Genomic DNA, 20,171 nt, shown 5'->3' on the forward strand with positions numbered 1-20,171 from the left:
CCGACGTTGAGCAGGCGCTACGATCTCTACGACAACTTCAGCAGCAGTGGCCAGGCGCTACTCGGCTCACTGCCACAGTGGAAGAGTATGTTGAGTTCACACTCAAATTCATTGAAAATGGAATGGCAGGCCGTTGTGTCTTTCACCCAGACATGAGCGAGTTTACCGGCCTCGAAATCAGAGACGGATCAGGCAGATTCCCTTCTGATTGGGCACAATTGGCTTTCAAGCGCTTGCCCATTGCATCAGGACGCAGAAGCCAACGGCATCCTATTTCCCATGATCAAGACGAAGCATCCACGCCGTTTCGCGATCAGAGTTTGCACCTACGGTCACGCCAGGCATCTACAGAGGCCGACAACAACATTTCTTTGAACCACACTTCTCTGCCCTCTTTGCGGAATGCTCCATCAGCGATTGTTAATGGGGCTGATCCAGGCCTCTTCCGATTTGCGCTGCCACCAAATCCATCGTCAGCGTCAATGTCTTCAACCTCAACTGCGAACACACCAACGCTTAATGACAAACCTCGTTCGAGGACTTCCAGACCAGCCCCAACCTGTCCTCCCGCAAGTGCCAGTCATCAATTGCGCTATCAAGCACCCCGTGATGACGATCCAACACGAAGTTGGAGTATTGGTGTTGCTGATAGCTCTTTTGAAAATCTCTTGGCTACGGGGATGGATACAAGCGGTGACATGCTTCTAGATAATGCTGCTTATTTCGCAAGTGATGCATTCTGGAGTTTTCAGTGAAGCACAATAGACTCAGATGCACATTGGCCAGATGATGCTATTGATAAAAAATCCTAACTCTGTATAACATCTATCACGATTTGGCAATGAAGACGCTGCCTGAAATGTTTGCAAGACCACTGGTCGTATGGTCCCTCCTTGCTTATAGGTCAGTGTTTGATCTGTATATACCCAGGTTTTCCAACATAGAGAGATCCGAGAAAGTGAAGAGGTAAACCGGCTCATCGTCATTGGCGTGTATGGTAAATTTGTACCAGCTGGGTATGACAAATGTATCGGCATGACCCCAGCTAAGCTCATAGGTCTTGCCTCCTCTTGGAGCAGTGATTACGGCCTTTCCAGAGCCGGAGTGGACCTGGTAGATTCTATTGCACGTGTCCTGTCGAGGAGAAGTGACCTTTCCGGGCTGTATGCGCTCCGCCTGAGCGGCAATGATGGAATTGATCTGTTTTCCATCTGGGAGTCGGTACTCATATACTGAGTGATCTGAATTTGCTGCATCAAGGCGTGCTTTTGTTACCCTCCAGGGGAATTTCATCTCAGCGCATTCTTCATCGGTAACCACTTTAGACTCATGCGTGATTGTTCCATAGAAATCCTTGTATTCCTCGAGAAAGTCGATGGGATTCAAGCTGTAGAACGGTATGTTGAGACCGTCCAGCCAAATAACGTTGTCCTCTCCATCATTTCCATGGTCATGCCATTGCCATTGAGGAGTAATTATCATGTCACCAGGTTCCATGTACATTTTCTTTCCTGCGATAGCCGTGAACCCTATTGTGATCGTCAATGTAATTTCCTGTATACTTCGGGGTAAAAACGAACGTACCATGGAGACCCTCAATGAGAAATCGCACTGCGAAAGGAGTGTGGCGATGGCAAAGTGCTCGTTCTCTAGGAAGTAGCAGCTGGTGCGCAGAGAGAATGGTGTCCAACGTGTGAGGTGGCTTTTGTGGACCAGGATTGATCATTATAAGTGCTCTTCTCTCTGCTTCTTCCGCTGGCACAAGCTCTCCAGCTTTAAGCAGGTGTGCTCTGGTATCTTTGTAACGCCATACCGCCGGAATATGTTTAGTTCGGGGCTCGGGAAGAGTAACATTTCTTCCAACGTTCCATAGGGCTGTTAGGCCATGATTGACGATGCTCTTCTCTAGCTCGGGACGTGAGATCATGGAATCTGTCTGGGACAACGACGATGATTTTGGCTCGACTACATCGGGATAAGGGGAGACCTCTAGTGAGGGAGCCATTGTGAACTCGCAAAGCTATGTTTTTTTGATGACCTTATGCAAATGAGTCCCCAGTAGCAAGTTCATTCAAAGTGTGTTTGTGACATCTGGACAGGCCAACGGAGTTTGATATGTTATCTGTTAGATATGTAATGAAGCCCTCTCACTGGCTCATCGGATAGCATCCGGTACGTGGTTACCCGCTAAGTCCGGCAACGGATGCTAGCCGAGCAGCCCGGCCACCAACGACTCCACCAAGATAATGCTGATGAGAGCTAATTCATTGGAGACAGTCAGTGTCAAAGAACATAGCAGGGGATTTGCATTTTCTTCACTCTCTTGGCCCTTTATAGAGAAGCTGGTAGATTTAATTCTCTAGTAGCAGCCACTTTTCTAGTACGATGCGTGGTCCGCACATTGGTGAGTTTCAGGGAATGGCTTCAGCAAGTCATTTTCATGTCTCATTGTGCCGCAAATAGCTGGGATCATGAGATATCAGATAAAAGATTGTTACAACCTTGGAAGACGAAGATCATGCATCTGAAAAGGCATCATTTTCGAGTGCTGCTAAAGGCTGATGCATCTTTTGATGTATCGAGGCATCAAATGAGCTCGTGGCTGCCGGGCGTAGAATAATGAAAACAGTCTTGCTACCTATAGAGGTAGTGTTATCTGAACATCTAGCGATTAATGAGATTAGCAGCGTTAAACCATCGTTGTAGTATCAGAAAGGGCATGTAAGTCACAACTTCGTGTGTTGTTTATCATTAAGTGCGAGCCTCGAAGAAATTGAATGTGTGATTTATCCTGTGATACGCAGAGGAAACTGGCTCATTGTGACAAATCGACGTAGAGGATACTGACATTCGACGACATAAAGTTGAGGTTCCTCAATGAAGACGAAATTCGTAGACATAGGTCATTTGATCCTATAGCCGGCTTCTAGGCTTCTTGTCTCCGCTGAGGTGCCTCGGTCGACTTCACCAATACGTCCAAACCCTAGCCCGTGTCCGGCGGCGATCAGCCGGAGTTCCCCTTTTCAGACTTTACGGAAGCATCACCCCTCCTGAATGAAGTCAGGAGCTTTTCAGTCAACCCGGTTGCGAATGCTGGAAAAGGAGGTTCTTTGTGATATTGGATTCCAGATACCGCCAAGCTGGAATCAGCCGCCGGCTAAATGCGTTTGACCATGCCAAACCGCAACCATCCCCGCCACCACATGCCGTCAGAATGCGGGCGACTCAAGGCTTTCAAGTCATTGGTTAACGTAATCCCTGCTTGGAAAGTCATGTCCTGCGATGGGGCTCGTGAGAACCGGGTTTACATGTCCGCTGCGGCATTGTGCCTATATTGCTGTGGCATCCTCATACCGGGGAAAACATCAACAAGGCACGACCTGCTTGTAGCTTACATAGGTGTGAATGCAAGGGCATATGATTCTTGTGGATCTCATGGTTTGCGAATGTGCTCAGGCGGAAGCAAGGCCTTCCGTTTCCATCGCCGTACGACCGAGCGGTCCCCTTTTCCTCACGAGCCATGCTATTTCTAGTGATACAAGCTTGGTGCTAATGGAAACAAGAGTACTATTACTCGCTAAGCAAGTCATGCGTGTTTTCAGCGGCCCGATCGCGTGTGTTAGTGGCGAGACACGAACCATGATGGCCGGTGTTGGGTAGTATCGGTGTGATGGCTAGACCTAGAGGCAAGCAAATTGCCTTAACTAGGCTATGATATAAAATCCGAGACTCGTCGGGGAAGTAAAGCCAATATTTTAGACGTTCAACTCTAAGAGGTCATCAAGTTGCCAACATGGTATCCCTTACAACCGCAATCCTCGCTTTGTCAACATTTTCAGGAGCACTTGCTGCTCCTGCAGACCATGTCGCTCGCAACGCCAGTGAGCTTCTCCTGGAGCGTGCCGGAACTCCAAGTTCTACAGGCACGAATAATGGCTATTATTATTCGTTCTGGACTGATGGTGGCGCCGATGTGACATACACCAATGGCGCTGGAGGGCAGTACAGTGTGACCTGGTCCGGCAATGGCAACTTTGTCGGTGGAAAGGGATGGAATCCTGGTGCTGCTAGGTAGGAAGATGGCTTTCCTGTTCTCTCGAATTATTCACAGGGTCTCATTGTTTCATAGGGCTATCACATACTCAGGAAGCTATAACCCCAATGGTAACAGCTACCTTTCCGTGTATGGGTGGACGACCAACCCACTGGTTGAATACTATATTGTGGAATCTTACGGAACGTACAATCCATCGACCGGTGCTACGAAGAAGGGGAGCGTAACTAGCGACGGGGCAACCTATGACATCTATGTCACCACGCGAACCAATCAGCCATCCATCATTGGTACTGCTACTTTCCAACAATACTGGTCTGTCAGAAGCTCTAAGCGAGTTGGTGGTACGGTCACTACCGGAAACCACTTCAATGCGTGGGCTAGCGTTGGGTTGAATCTGGGAACACACAATTATCAGATCGTTGCAACCGAAGGGTACTATAGCAGTGGATCCGCCACTATTACTGTAGGATCTTCTGGGGGTGATACCACGAGCCCACCGCCCTCGTCAAGCAGCTCTCCGAGCAGTGGTGGTGGTGGCAGCGTAAGTCAAATCAACCCATTTCTGTTGAAGGACTACCTACTGATAAATCGATGTTTCTAGTGCTCCGCAAAGTACGGACAATGTGGTGGATCAGGATGGACCGGTGCGACCTGCTGTGTGTCTGGTTCAACTTGTACCTACTCCAACGCATGGTATTCACAGTGCTTGTAAGGGGCGCAGTGATGGTCGGGTGGAAAATGCTGTCGAATCCGCCCGAGTTATATAGCTTGCATCATCTATGCTCACGCGGAGCAGGCGGTTTTATCTTAAAACACCCCTGCATGTATTTACTTCTTCCACATGGTTTCAAGTATTATGTTTTCCTTCCACGTCTCCGACCCGGCTATATCCTGTTTGATAAAATGACTTTGATTATCTTGGCGGTATACCAGCCTTCAAATAAGCTTGTTATCCCTGAGTTACTTGCAACTACGATGTCCTGCCGGGGTAGTAACGTTCTGGCCGAGTTGCAAGATAGATATTTTGTTCCCCGCCAAGATCACTAATTTATCGCCCGCAAGCCCAAAGTTACTGATGGGATAGAAGTCCGCATCGATCAGTTGCTCTGCGTTAAAGACGCCCAATTCTCGGCCACGGTCGTCCCTAACGACGACGCCGTTCCATTCAGCAGTCCAAACACGTCCATAGTCATCGACTTTGATGCCATCTGCATAGCCACTCCGCGGCATTGCGAAAAGACGCTTGTTGACAGGCATGCAGTCGGCGTCCAAATCATATTTGTATACCGCCTGTGAACCTGACGAATTTGAGCCAACACCAGAGCGTGCGGTGGCCGCTACGTCTGTAAAGTACAGATGTTGGCCCGTGGGATCTGCGTATATTCCGTTCGGGGCGAGAAGGTCCGCACGCGAGACAACAGCCTGTACGGACTGTGTCGAAGGAGTGTATCTGAATATCGCGTTTGGTAGCACTGAGTCAACGAACTGTGTCTCGCCAGCCGCACTGACATCGAGAATCGTGAAAAATAAATGGTCCTCACCCGGACGGGTACAAGATTCGGAGCCGGACGATGTATTGGCCTTGACCCAGGCAAGATCGTCAATTGGGTTGAACGGAACACCACCATAAGAGTTCAGCACAGTGGTGGTCTTGACAGTGAAGGGGTCAATGGCATGAATGGCGGGCACCGCTCCTGTAGACTTGAGTCCGAAGCTGGCAATGTACACAGTCTTGTTATAGTAAGATCCTCCGGTAGTGGATATTAGCGATGCGGGTGGAGGAGTGCTCGGCGGCGAGACTGTGAAGTTGTCTAAATTCAGCACATAGTAAGGCTCGGAATCCCCCCCGCTGCTTGTGCAGTAGAGTTGGTTGAGCTCAGGAACCCACACGCCCGCCTCATTAATGTACGAAAACGTCGCATTGCTGGCATATATTGTGCGAATTGTCGGCGAGTTGCCCACAATGAAATCGAATTCTGTATCATAAGAATAGAAAGTTGCATTGCGTGCAGAACCGAGCAGCTCATTGATAGAGGCATCAGATGTGGTGGTGTCGATGAAATGTTTGTTGATATTCCCGACATAGCCCTCTGGAAGCAAGTATGTGAGTTTAGGGGGAATCGACACGCCGTAAACTCTTTCTTGTGCTACCACGCTCTTGACGGACGTGACAAGAAGAAAAACTTGCCTCGAGAATCTCATTGTGATGTCCTTGACAGAAGAGAAAAGAAACTGGGACAACTGTTTTGCTGAGCAGCTGGTGCGTAGATCATGCTATAGGGCAAGCCGACAAGTCGCGATCTCTTATATAGGCGTATCATGTGTCGCATAGTACTCCCATTTACGGAAAATGCCTTCGCGAGCCTTTGGACATGACGATAGCCGGGGTCCAGTCAAGCTCAGTAGAAGGCTTTGGCGCGTGGGGCTTGGCATCATCTTGCGTGGCCGGGAGCTAGGGATTGAGATGGACCTGGTGAAGTGGCTCCATGGTGTTACTAAAGGGTAGTGGCTTGAGTCCAATGTTATTTGACTATCACCACTGAGAATATCTACAAGGGAGGCTCAGCTGCAGCCATGCATACGCAGTGGTAAGCTTATTTTGTTTCCGGGGGATCAAAATTGCTACAGCACCTGTCAAACGATCGTGGAGGCGCACTGCACTAAGTATCAGCGTTACGTTGGCTCGCAATCTGCGTACAGAAGCAGTAAACCCCTAGTAGGATCAGCACTAGCGATGTCGCGTTCTGGGTGCTGATCTGGAAACAATCCTCAAAGCAGCTAGACGCATTGATGAAAGATTCAAAGTGTAATTTCTTCCAGCATGGAGGACATAATAAACCATCGTAACTAGGGTAATGAAGGAGGAGGCACAATTCTTCGTGTCCGACAAGCCGTTGAAGTGTAGAATTACAATGAGTTGTGTAAAGTCAATCGTTTACAACAGTTAGTAGTCATGTTCATTTACACCAATCTCCACGGCTCGTTCTCCAAGTGATCGAGAAGGGGCGTTTATTTGACGTGCTCTGATCGTCCGATCGTCCGCTCTCCTCTTGAATCATGCGGCGAGGATTGCACTCCACTATGCTGAAGTGTCTGACAATCGATGGGTTCTTCTGATGCTTGCATACCCAGTGCTCCCTCAGCCGCCCATAACCAAAATAGACTCTTGACGGGCTGAAGGACCGCTGGGGCATCACTCAAGTAGGTAACCCCCAAATTGGCCTATCATAACAGATGATTGGTGCATTAGGGTTAATTGATTGTAAATCCAAGGTCCCAAGTGCGATCTAGGCTCCAAAAGCGACTTAAATATTCTAAAAACAAACAGAAAAAGAAGACTGGAGTCCAACTTTATTGACTTCCTATCCATGAATAAACACATTTACCCAGGCATTTCTTTTATCCTGACCAAAAACCACGAGAGCCGAAGATTACGGCCATTGTCGGCTCATCACATGGCCAACGGACGAATGGCAACACGGCGACAACGGTCACGCGCCTGGAGCTGTGATGGCTCGACTGCCCAGCCGAACCCCGCATTCACCACCACCTCGGACTGCCGCCCGACACAACCTCCACATCAATTCCCGAACGGTCCCTGACTGCCAAGTAGTAAGCATAAAAGCTTAATCAGTCTTAGGACTCATATCAGCCTCGTACAAGGTGTCCTCTGTGAGCCGCAGTCTTGGCTTCCGGTGTCAAGGAACAGTCTCCAAGCGTCTTAGTCAATACCAGATATACAGTTCGAGGATTCAGAGTGCTTGACTTTCACCTTGGAGACCATGTCGGAGGGCGGGACATACAGTGGGCTTGAGCATCATGCCACTAAATCAATGCTTGAGCGGAGCTCGACTGCGGAGATCGAGACTCGAATGGGCCGGAAGCTGTCATCAGCACCAGCGCAGCTGAAGCAGATACTCTACATTCCCGATCACAACAATAATGTCACACATCTTCCCTTATACAACGTCGCCGCGTCATACAACAAGACAGTCGGAGAGTGGCCGGTTGGCTCAAGTAGATTCAAGACCAGCCTCAGCTTGATGCAGAAGCCCGTCGGTGACGGGAGGGATGCTGAAGTGACATATCTCGTCGACTTTTTCCAAGGCCTACCAGTCACGGCAACCGTGAGTAAGAGGACTCTAGGGCATCAAAATGCGGAAGCCACTCTGTATGTCAGAAATATATAGTTTTTGTAACTGTAAAGGGAGACTTACGATATATTAGGACTCTTCCCAATGGACCAAGTGAGAGATTCGATATTGGCACATCATCAGGAGGCGTCCCTGTCACAACCTCATTTCCGATTCCAGACACCTTAGTGAAAGGAGCTACTGTTCGCAACCCTTACTTCAACTTCACATTTCCAACATTGATCGACTCGAAACATTTGCAGTGGCAAGTACATCCCAAAGAGCATGGGTCGTTGCGGTATTCTCTTGTTGAAGTGGATCCGGCCTCACCGAGTTCACCCACCGATGATGAATCAGTCATCAGAGCAATATACCATCATATTGGGCTCGGGCTATCCGTAGCTCAGCCTCACAGTGAGGGTGTTCTTCTTATCCCCGAACACCAGGACGCAGAGACGGAAGCAGTCACTGTTGCAAGTGTCATCGGCCTGTTATGGCAAATGCGGAACTTGGATGCTAAGGTGAACAGTTCAAGGCAGAGACAGATGTCGACTGGAAGTTCCAAAAGCAATGGCAAGAAATCTATTTTTGGGAAAGTGTTTGGGAAGAAGTAAAGTGAGACTATTTCTGGGACAAATTGCGATGCTGTTTTGTTTCATGTATACCCTACCAATTGAAGATATCCCATGCAAGCGCGGGTTTGGATATTGGAATATTCTTAATCAAGGCCCTTATTCAAAAATTAACTCTTACATGATCATCCAAGTGCGAACTTCGGCAAATCAATCGTGGCTGGATTCTTTTTCAAGACCTTCTAACTAATGGTGACCCGGCCATTACCGGCGCAGCAGCTCCGATCCCGATTGAAAAGCTGCGATGTGAATCATCCCGCATCCCGGTGTCGGTCTCCCCAATTGCCCCTCACGCGACCATGTCCCATTTAGGGCGCATCTCAACAATCAACGTCATCGGGTGCAAGAATAAGAGAATTTATACATCTCCACCGACTTTTGATGCTCAACGCAGAACAGTCAAGCGACATCATTTTCTGTGAATCAAGAAGAAATGGCACCGAATGAGGATATCAGTTTGCGAGAATCAAGGCCCTCTGGGCTTGATGAGTCGAGTCCTCCAGACACCGAACAAGACGCTGTGGAACCCTCGTCGTCGGATTCGCGGAGATGGGAGTCAAAGAGAACGAGAGCAAGTGTTCTCGCGGGGGCTGCGATATCGCAGCTACCGATATGGGGTAGGTCACAATCGCCGGGTAATTGCAACTTAATTGCTCAATTGCTCTTCTATAGGGTTTGCCATGTCCTGGGGTGTCTTCCAGGAATACTTCGGCAGCAACTGGACGCTGCAAGGCAGCCGCTCGGCCACCGGTGTCATCGGCACGACGTCTAACGGTGTCATGTACCTGTCCATGCCGTTTCTGTTCGCACTTTTCACTAAGAGATGGGCTCGCTGGCGCCAGATTGCCGCCCTCTGCGGCGTGGCGCTGACGTGCGTGAGCTTCATCCTGTCGTCGTTCAGCACGCAGGTCTGGCACCTCGTTGCGACGCAGGGCGTCCTGGCCGCACTGGGCGCTGCGCTTATCTACAGTCCAACAACTCTGTCTCTCGGGGAGTGGTTTAACACCAGTAACCGGGCCGTGGCATACGGCATTGTCTTCTCGTGCAAGAACATCGTCGGCTCCGTCTGTCCGTTTCTATTCCGAGCTCTGCTCGACCGATACGGGTTCAGGTTGACCTTGAAGATTTGGGCTGCTATGGTCGCGGGAAGCAGCATTCTCGCCATCGTCTTGATCCCAACGCACCCCTCCAGCCTGAGGGCGAGCGAGCACCGCGCGAGAGGAATGCCATGGCACTTCCTCAAACACCGTACCTTCTACATCTACAGCATTGCCACCCTGTGCCAAAGCGCAGGCTATGGCATCCCGCAGACGTACCTCAACACGTATGCCCACGATGTCAGCGGGCTATCGCAGAACTCGGCCACGCTCCTGCTCACTCTCTTCAACGTTCCCGGCATAGCCTCGTCGTCCTTCTTCGGCTACCTCAGCGACAACAAGCGCTTCCCATTGTCCACCGGAACCGTCACGGCCATATCCGCCATCAGCTCTGCGCTGGCCTCCTTTCTGCTCTGGGGCCTGACATCGAAGGGTAGCATGGCGCTGCTCGTGCTATTCTCCATCAGCTTCGGCTTCTTCGCCGGCGGGTACAGCGCGACCTGGGGCGGCGTGATCAACGAGCTCGAGCGCGAAGCCGCGCAGCGGAACGAGGCCATCGACACGGGTATGATCTACGGGCTGCTCAACGGCGCCAGGGGAATTGGCTATGTAAGCGGTGGTCTGGCCGGTGTGCCATTGCTCAAAGTCGGCAGCGGCGTCTCGATTGGCAACTTTGGGTACGGCACCATGTACGGGCCGCTCATCATTTTCACCGGACTGTCGACTGTGTTTGGCGGCTGGGGCTTACTGTGGAAGTGGGAGAAGTTGCTGCAGTTTGTCCGCAAGCATCGCCATACTCCTGGCGTAGCACAACTTCACGCTTTATCCCAGAGACTTCGTGGGACGCCGATGGCCGCGTCTTGAAGTTGGAGAGGGCACGAGTGTACAAATCAGTGGCCATGAAGTGCAATTTGATAGACATTTTGAGATGAAAAGATTGACTCAGGCAACCCATTTCGCAGATAGTGGAGGTGAGTGGGATGGGCCACGTACGAAGTCAAATGAGGGGTGAAGTGAGGAAACATTGTTGAACAATCACTATTGGTCGAGAACAGCAGAACAAGTTACAGTGTGAAAGGTAGAGGATATCGTAAAATGCTTGGAACATTAAAGGAATATTTTTGGTAGCGGGTATAATTATTCGTACAGACATGAATACATTATTCATATAGACGCCTCCGATTCAATCACTGATCACTGTTGTAGTGAATACCCCAACTCCAGAACGCTGTGATGTTGCCGTACTTTTCTCTCGACTCCTTTGACTCATTCTCAAACTCCTCTCAGCTTGTATACTCTCTAGAGCATATGACTTTAGACCATCTCATCAGCTCGTCGGGCCGGCCCGGTACCAACCGCCTTACGGGGGTGCGCAATGCCATGTCCATTTGCTCCTGAGCTTGTCATGCCATCGCCGTTGGTGTAACCTGCACCATTGTGGTGGTGGTGCTTATCATGGAATGTTCCAGATGTGCCAGTGCCCCAGCCAACACGGCGTGTGAAAGTGGCGTTGGCGAGCTCAGGGTTGCCAAATTCGAAAGGAGCTCCTCTGTTGAGGGGAATGTGGTTCCAGCGCCAGTCCCAAATCGCAGCATAGCACATGCGATAGGCAGAAAAGGCCATGACGGTACCGATGATGGCACCGGCAAGGATATCGTACCAGTTGTGGAACTCATCGATGGTGAGAGCTCCTCCGATCAAGGTAGCACCCAGGATTGGAGCGTAGACAACAATCAGCTTCCACATGGCGGGGTGGTAGTTGGAGAAGACCTTGAGCTTGGCATTGAGGTAGAGATAGAGATAGACGAAACCTGCAAAAGCAGCGGTGGTATGGCCAGATGGGAAAGACTCGAGTGAGTCGTCAATCTCGTCGATGTCACCAGTGCAAATCTCGCGCGTGTAGTAGATCTGTTGGTAGCCAGCGGCATTGTTGCCTGCGCCAACGACGCCAGCGGCGTTTGATGCGAGACTAATGTCGGGTTTGCAGACAGTGAGGAAATGAGGTCGTAGTCCACCAATCAACCATTTGAGGAACACCTGGAAGACAGCTGCAGTGATGAGAGAGTAGAGTAAACCAATGACACCATTGTTGACATCCCAGAATGAGCGGATGCGAATCTGCATGGCCAGAATGATAACGATAGGGATGACAGAAGCGAGAAACGCAGCGAGCCAAATGGGGATGATTTCCTTGCGCAGGGGGTAGGCGAATTCGGGATAGACAACTTCACCATCGCTCGTGAACGTCACGGCAAACGACCGCGTAGGGGCCGGATGTGCCATGTAGACCTATCAAGCCATGTTAGTCTTTGTCAAGATGTCATAGTTAGGAAGAGAGACATACGCCAAGGCCGACAGCGCCCATTGCTGCCATGGTGATGATGTCGAGCCATGTCCACTTTAGCCACTGGCCGAATGTTGGGCGGGTGCCCATCGAGTAAAAGGGCTGACTAGAAGAGTGATGGTGGCGCGGTGTGCGAGGGGCCGCTGGGGCATCGCGGCGACGGTTGAAGAAACCCATTTTTGACGGTTAGTCAAAGTGTTGTTGATGTGAGACTAGTTTGCCGACTGTTGTTGCTTGTCTGAACGCGCTACCGTGGACAGCCCTTGATGTGAGGGCTGGAGTCTTAAGATAGACTCGCAAATGTGCGCCGGAATTTAGGAGAGAAAAGGAGAGCTGGAGGGCAGTTCAAGAAGTGAAAAGCCACGCCCGGTGCTTGGCGGCTTTAAAGGGCAGAAGTGAAGCTCGTCATCGCGATAACAGACTACGGGCCTGACGTCACTTGGCGGGAGATCGTTTGGAGGTGAGGCTTGACAACGCCAAACGTCATGCACGTAAGGGAATGAGAGCCCTAACTGCCCAATGGGACGGGGCTCTTGAACTGCCTAAGAAGCTGGCCGATTGCCGTTATGAAACGCCAACCACAAAACGGCAAGGAGCGGAGGGTGAATGATCAATGATCGCATCGGCAGCTGCCAATGTTACTCTAACCGTACCGGTGCTGTACGCTTGAGCGAGCCCCTGCCATTTGACTACAAAGACCAATCTGGCCAGTCAAGGGCAGGAACGATCCAGGCACATCTGTGGCACCTGCTGCAAGAGCATACAAGGAAGGCGCCATCACTGACGCTTCCATTTTTTCGCAGGCCACTCTTTCCCCCACATGGCCCGTCCCCGTTGTGCCGCTTCCCGATCGAAACGTGAGAGAGTCTTGGCGCACATCACGCGTCACAAAACTTGGCAGACTTGGCAGAAGCTTAATTGCTGCCTCTCCAATGAGCTTACCCCCTGCGCTTGCTTCGCTTCCACTACGGGTAGGCTCCCAGCTTTTGCTTCCACTGGAGAAAAGCCCTGTAGCTCTCCTCAACACAGACCACCAACACTTGCTGATTTCGTCATTGTTGCACTGCTCAGACCCTGCCTCGCAGTAGGTATCCAGCTCCAGTAATGAAAGCCGACGAAAATTTAAGGGGAAAAACACATCGAGCAAGCTATCCACTTCACAATTCGACTATCGAGATGGAGAGATTAAGGTACAGGTAGTGTAGAGCGTCTAGCGCATCGCGAGCCAATGTTTCGGAGGCTATGCTCACCAGCATGAGGCTCTCACAAGCCCGACTGCTGACAGAAATTGTTATGATATAGACAAATGAGATAAGTTTGTTGTCTTATAACTCGATGCTTATTATCAAATCAGGCACAGTTTCCCAACACGAAGTTTGTTTGATGCGGCCAACCAGTCGGCGAGTTTTCCCCGCCCTCCTGACGACCTCAATTGTGCTCCTTCACCAGCCTAATGGGAAGGTAGCCAATCTAGTCGGATCTTTCCTCCCGATTGAGGAAAGTTGGAAGACTCTGCCAGGTATCTCTCTTCAGGTTGATTAGAAGTGAGATCTGTAGAGCGTTATATCTTCACTTGAAAATGCAGCCATGCAATGCACCGCTGGCGTAGGTGCCATTTCGTTTGATATCCCTCTCCTTGAAATTTATTTACCTTACAGTTGGTAAAGTGGGGGGAAAAGTCTAGACCAGACACCCGCACACCCGCATTTTTGGCGCCGCGAGCGCGTGCCGTGCAGCCCTACTTACCTGGTGATCGCCTCAGAGAAGCTCTAGTCAGGCCTGCCTCATAGAGATTGATTGCCAGATTAGACTCACACCTTTGGCAAACGACTGAAATTTGCAGTGATCTCTTTTCTTACAATGACAATTCGTATACGACCTCAAAATTCAGCTGGTGAAGGGATCAAAAGGAGCATTTACCTATCCTGACGTCACTGGCGTCCGTGTACCCAAATACGTCATTCTTCATACAGCTCGACTTTACCTTTTTCAGCTGTGATCGTTGGAACCACCGCTTGCAATGTTCTACAATCATTCGAAGACCGCGTGACCCTAACAATACTTTCCATCAATCAGTCCGCAAAGCTCGAGACCACGATTCTCAATCTTGCGATCACCAATGGCCGAAATCGCAGCAGGAGCACTCGTGGCCGAACAGGTTGTCGCCACGGGTGTCGAGGCTGCAGCTGCAGTAGCCATTGCGCGACCCACTCAGCCTCTTCAGGCCACACTATCTCAGATTGGGACATCAGATGCATCGTGAGTCCAATTAGTCTGTCACTTGCCTGCAAGATGGACTTACCATTTCAGTCTTGCCCTAGCGAGATCGCACCATAGCTTGACTGTCATCGACAAAAAAGCCTACATCTTCGGCGGCGAGCAAGCCAATGGCCAGCTCTGCTCCAGCGACGTACACGTAGTGTCTTTGCCTTCAGATTCAAATACGGAAGTCGACTATGCGTGTTATCCGGCAATTCCACTACAAGAGGTCGGCTCAGGAGAGACTTACGTGCCCAAGCCTCGGAAGAGACACGGTGCGAGCGCTAGAGGTCGATTTCTTGTGATACATGGCGGGTGCGATGATACAGGTACGCCCATGTCAGAGTCTTGTCTCTGGCTATTCGACACGCACAGCTTGAAGTGGAACAAGGTCGAGGCCGTGACGCAGATAGGGAAGACACTCACGTCGAGGTTCGACCACTATATCTCCATCGATGAGGTCCAAGATATTCTCGTCCTACAGGGTGGACGCACTAGCTCAGGGCAGGAACAATCTTCTGAGACATGGCTCTACACATTCGACACGCTGGCGTGGACGGAACTCCCCGCGGCGCCATCGCCACCGACCTCCTCGGCCCTCGTGAACGGCACGATATATACCATCAGTCGAGCGTCAGACATGAGTGGTCGAGTTCATTTCCTAAGCTTGGGCTCTAACGCCACAGAACGTGAGAAGAAGGGCTCTCTGGCATGGCAAACTGTCGAGTTTCCTATCAACCCCCTAACCCCGGCCCCACACCCCCGTGAGGGCGCTGGGCTGGTTCCTGTAACCACAGGTGCCGGCCGACATTACTTGCTCTATTTCTTTGGTGTCCAGGACGGCTCCGACTCTACTTCGAGACCATTGCTATCGGACGTTTGGTCGCTACAGCTACCAACAAGCGGCTTCACATTGGCGGGTATGAAAGATAAGATTCGAGAGAATCTACCACGCGCTGAGACCGGGACGATGACGTGGGCGGAAGTGGAATTACTGCCCATGGAGCAAATGGAACACGAAGGGAAGGCCCATCCCGGCCCCCGAAGCTACTTTGGAACATCTGCGGCAGATGGGAAATCAATAGTCATCTGGGGCGGTGCAAGCGCCAAAGGCAAAGAAGGTGACGGTTGGATTTTACGAGTTCAGTAGATAATATATTGACAATAAACTCGAAAAGCTCTCAATTTCTGTTCTCGACATCTAATCTTCCAAGCTATTTCGGAATGACAGGTAGAATGAGCCAACTCTCGAAACCATTGCCCGTGTGGACTTTGTTCAAGCCTTTAAACTTCTGCAATGGCCTATCTCGAGGATCATTATGGGTCCACAACCCAACTGGCGGATGCGTGTCTTTCTTTTCAACACCGTCAATGATAGTTGGGTTATCTGACGCTGCAATCTCAAGGATCAGCCGCCCTCCTTTCTGAATAACAACGTTAGTAGGCCAAAACTCGACATCTACCGTATAGACTGTGTTGGGTTTGATATGAGTTTTAGCTGTAGTGGAGTGTACATGATGTGGTAGCCAAGGTCGATGTTGTGGGTGATTTTCATCAGTGGCGAGGTGAGACACACGCAACCAGCCCCTGACTATAGGAGTCAGCTCTGCAAATGATCCCGTGTAGAGAACTAGAAGACATTAGTACACCGGGATCTCATGGATGAATTAGATCCTGCCTTCTTTCCCCTGCGCATTTATATGCCGTAACGTAGCGAAGATATCGATATCAGTTGGCATTGATTCATCGAGTGATGCCAAAGAAACTGCAAGGTGAAGTACGGGGTGGCCAGTGATCTCGATATCCTCGTCGAAAGGAGGAGTCGAGAACTCGATAGCAGCGCTGTCCATGTCAGCCTCTATTCTTCCCAGAACAACACTCAATGCTTACTCGGGAGCGGCATATTCAAAGACCTTTTGCTCTGTGACGGACTGTGTGGTTGCAAGTTCGCCTGTCGAACTCAAAAACCACTTCCGATACTCAGTCCTAGCAAGAGGCCACTCCCACTCCGCTCGCCTTTGGAACACTTTCTGCTCTTCTGCAACGTTTGCTACCGCGGGCTCTCCCTTTCTCACCACCAGATCGACCGGAGGGATCTTTCCAGGAATAGTCCAGCCCTTAGTGTCTTGTCCCTTCAGAAACGCGTCTAGAAACGAGCGCTGGTTCTCGACCTCCTCATCGTAGTAGAAGGGCAAGTCGTGACGTCCAACAATAAAGCGTATGTATTTGAGCGGGGCCGACGCAAACATGAATGCCCGTACATTGCCGCGAAGGTGAAGAGCAACGCCTCCCCAGTTGGCGACGCTGAGGAATGGTGTGGTGATATCCGCCAATTTGAATTCCCTCTCGGAATTGAAGTCTTGGTCAGCAAACTCATTCTCCGCGATGGCGTCATAGATCACAACTCGATTCTCGGCAAGCTCTTCCGGCGTCAACTTGCCCTCCTCGGTATTTGGACGCCCGGGCTTTTCCTCTGGCGTCGGATAACCGTATTGATTTCCTCGAAGAGAGTTATTCCACCACCACTCCAAAAAACCGTTAGAAGCGATGCCGCCGTGACGTGCACAATCTCGGTAGACATCAGAGAAGCCCTCCCATGGAATCATGGCCTCGAGCCCCTTGGGATGACGGGCAGCGACCATCCATTGAGTCGCAGCATAGTAACTCAGTCCAAGTAATCCGACTTTGCCACTACTCCACGGTTGCTCGGCGGCCCATTGAATCACGTCAAAGAAGCCATCGACTGTCTGCTTACTGAGAACGTTCATCTTGCCGGGACTTTGGCCGAGGCCTCCCTCATCTGCGCGAACAACGACATAGCCATGAGCCGTCCAATACTTTGGGCTTGGTGTTTCCCATGACGAGTGGATCGACTTCTGCGACTCGGAAATGGCGGCATATGAAGGGGCGGCGAATGTTGAATAGTGCCAGTCCTTCCCATCTAACGTATATTTAGTTTAAATCACTAAAGCAGAAGAAACAAGGTGGAAAACAGCTTACATGGACCAAATGTCACTATAACTGGATACTTTCCGGGTATTGGTGGTCGGTACACATTCACACGTAAGACATTGCCAGCGGCCTCGCCAGTCTCTCTTGGTACTGTAACATTCTTCTCAAAGATATATCCCTCTACTTCCTCTTGATGATAAATATCTTGAAGCTTAAGAGACATAATTGTTGCTATTTAATTGGCCACCAAAGGGTTGGTTTCACTGTTTTGCGTACTGTGCTGGATTCTAATTCTTTCACTTCTGGAGTGTTGCTTGGCAAACAATGCGATGCTTTATAGTATTTCTCTCAGTGGGACCGCACCAGAACAAACCCAGGTATCCATCACTTCTGTGGATTGATTACTAGGCAAACGTGCTCATTCATGTTATCGTGGACTCGGCCAGTCGGCGACGGCGCCGAGCCATCAGGTGAGTCCCAATCTCGGCGAGTTTGAACGGGCAAGTGACCAATCATAACAAAGATAGCCAGGCCAATATTCTCAATAGTGCAAATTTCTATGTTTGGTACGAGTGTGGGAAGTTGTAGAGGTCCTATTAGCATAATGCAGAGTCATCACTCCCTCCACTCTAGCTGATGCCAGACTTGACTACTATTCAGTGATGCATTTTTCGAAATATGATAAGTAAAGTATGCGGATCAGAATCCACGCAGTCTTTTATCTTGATGAGGCTAGCAACAAAACTCTGGCATATTGTAGCCTCCCTGCGCAAGTCAGAGGAACGGCTCGATAGATTCAACATCACATCAATTAAGTCACAGTTCTACGTCAGGATTAAATCACATCAGGAGCTACCGCGGAACGCTTCTGGCTCTACATGTGACATGAATGACAGCAAATCGGCCGCAGTGCTATCTGACCGACTAAGTTGCTTGAAGCTCACCAACCAAGTTGTCTTTATACTATTTTGCGAATCGATAGAACCCATAATATCTCGAGACCTATTACTCATCAACTCGGCCATGTCACCCTGGATATTACGCAGTAGTCACAAATATCCTACAATGGTGATTCGAGTTACATTTAGACCTATGCGACTACTAAGGGGAAGACGCGTAAGCTACGTAAGTAGGTGTATCGTTACTCATCACCCACGAGCTCTCTGGAAATAAGTGAATTACCCAAGAGGCTCGCTGCCTCCTCCTGGCTCATTCCGCCTGGCTCAGGAAAATTGCTTCTGGGTCCCTTCATTACCGCCTTGCGGGATCATTTAGTGTATGTCGTCCAACCTCTCGTGCTCTCCAGAATGTGTTGGAGGATCCCGCCGGATATACCTGAACTTTTTAAGAGCACGTCTTTCTCGTTGGCGAATAGTTCCCAATCTCAAAAGCGTAGTAATTCTGGAGGATATATATTTTTCTACTTTAGCACGTAATACTCTTGGCACAAATAAAGTCAAAATTTATTATGAATAATACGCAACAGGAAACCTCTTAAGTAGCAGTTTGCCACCCAGTTGGGATTGGCTAACAAAGTATCAAGTCAGTACTCAGCCTAAATAGGTGCAGCAATACTGCTGCCCAATGAGCTTCGAAGGCACGTCTGTGCCTTGGTCGAATGCGCTGGTGGCCTCTTGAGTTGACTAAATGATGTGGCTGGCGGTTAGGCTAGCCGCACAGGTTTACTGGCTTCGGTGAAATATTCTGTCGTCGTTGCTATAATGATCACGAAGCAGAGGGCTCGGGTGCTGAAAACAGAGCCCGTGATGAATTAATATACAACCAGAATGGTCCTTTCAAATAACCATGGCCGGTCATGTAGAGTTTTTGAATCCGGCTCCCGTACTCAACTTCGCAATCGGAACTCGTCCACGCCAGGACGTATCAGCTACAACCGAAGACAAGTCTAGCACCTGCGCAGTCAACACAAGCACCACCTCTACTCAAAATCCCTTAGTCAGGCAGCAACTCATATCTACGCCAGAAGACCATAATCATCTGAGCCCGCTATCTATACTCGATGAATCTGCAGCTTTTGCCCATAGTTTTGGTGTCGTTTCTAACGGTAGCGGCAAGTTCGGGCGGGAGTCTGACGGTGTTTGGTTCCCCTTCTTCCCTCAGGACAGCATCACGCAGACCCAGCATGCTGCTGCCGACATACACCCTAGTCAGGAAATCAGAGACCCTGAAATGAGCGAGACAACGTCCCAAAATCGCAAGTCGGCTACGAAAGAGCACGACACGAAGATCTTAGGGCCTTCTCGAAGGACAAAGAATCAAGCACTATTCCAGCCTTCTTTAACCATAACCAAGTTATTTGCACCTCTCTGAATACAGCTTATCAGTACCAGGTTATACTGTGCAAAGGTGTGTAGTCTCTGTGTGGTCCCCACCGAGGTCAGGTAAACCTTTACAAAGGTACAATAACTTTTCATCTCTTATAATAGACTGTAGTAATTGAATCCTTCCGAAATCCGGGCTCATCTAGGTTACAAAACACCCGCAGGTCATAACAGCCTAGTTGTTATTTTATGACGAATACTTCTTCAATTTTGGCATGCTCGAAACATCCTCTGGCCTTCGAGATTGAAATTGGTCCTTCAAGTACCAGGGAAATATCAAATGTAGCCACCGGTAAAGAAGCTGAATAAGAGTCCGCATCGAGTCTGTCAGCTGTCTATAATCTTCCATTGTTGT

The 20,171-nt window shown here is 49.9% G+C and overlaps 4 protein-coding genes across 4 annotated transcripts; 1 reads left to right on the forward strand and 3 right to left on the reverse strand.

Moving 5' to 3' along the window:
* Nucleotides 1–5,017: 5,017 nt before the first annotated feature.
* Nucleotides 5,018–6,259, reverse strand: UCRPA7_4284 (putative calcium-dependent phosphotriesterase protein; the record flags this gene model as incomplete). The annotated part of the gene is made up of 1 exon (XM_007916820.1): nt 5,018–6,259. One exon carries the CDS (start codon nt 6,257–6,259, stop codon nt 5,018–5,020), a length of 1,242 nt encoding a protein of 413 aa, XP_007915011.1.
* A 3,243-nt stretch (nt 6,260–9,502) lies between these two features.
* Nucleotides 9,503–10,783, forward strand: UCRPA7_4285 (putative mfs monocarboxylate transporter protein; the record flags this gene model as incomplete). The annotated part of the gene is made up of 1 exon (XM_007916821.1): nt 9,503–10,783. The coding sequence occupies one exon, from the start codon at nt 9,503–9,505 to the stop codon at nt 10,781–10,783; it is 1,281 nt and encodes a 426-aa protein (XP_007915012.1).
* A 450-nt stretch (nt 10,784–11,233) lies between these two features.
* On the reverse strand, nt 11,234–12,353 carry UCRPA7_4286 (putative pap2 superfamily protein; the record flags this gene model as incomplete). The annotated part of the gene is made up of 2 exons (XM_007916867.1): nt 11,234–12,208; nt 12,264–12,353. The coding sequence occupies 2 exons, from the start codon at nt 12,351–12,353 to the stop codon at nt 11,234–11,236; spliced, it is 1,065 nt and encodes a 354-aa protein (XP_007915058.1).
* A 4,055-nt stretch (nt 12,354–16,408) lies between these two features.
* On the reverse strand, nt 16,409–17,697 carry UCRPA7_4287 (putative x-pro dipeptidyl-peptidase protein; the record flags this gene model as incomplete). The annotated part of the gene is made up of 2 exons (XM_007916844.1): nt 16,409–17,463; nt 17,523–17,697. 2 exons carry the CDS (start codon nt 17,695–17,697, stop codon nt 16,409–16,411), a joined length of 1,230 nt encoding a protein of 409 aa, XP_007915035.1.
* Nucleotides 17,698–20,171: the final 2,474 nt, after the last annotated feature.

Source organism: Phaeoacremonium minimum (genome assembly GCF_000392275.1).
Source record: "Phaeoacremonium minimum UCRPA7 unplaced genomic scaffold PA7_03_scaffold_331, whole genome shotgun sequence".
Classification (NCBI taxonomy): domain Eukaryota; kingdom Fungi; phylum Ascomycota; class Sordariomycetes; order Togniniales; family Togniniaceae; genus Phaeoacremonium; species Phaeoacremonium minimum.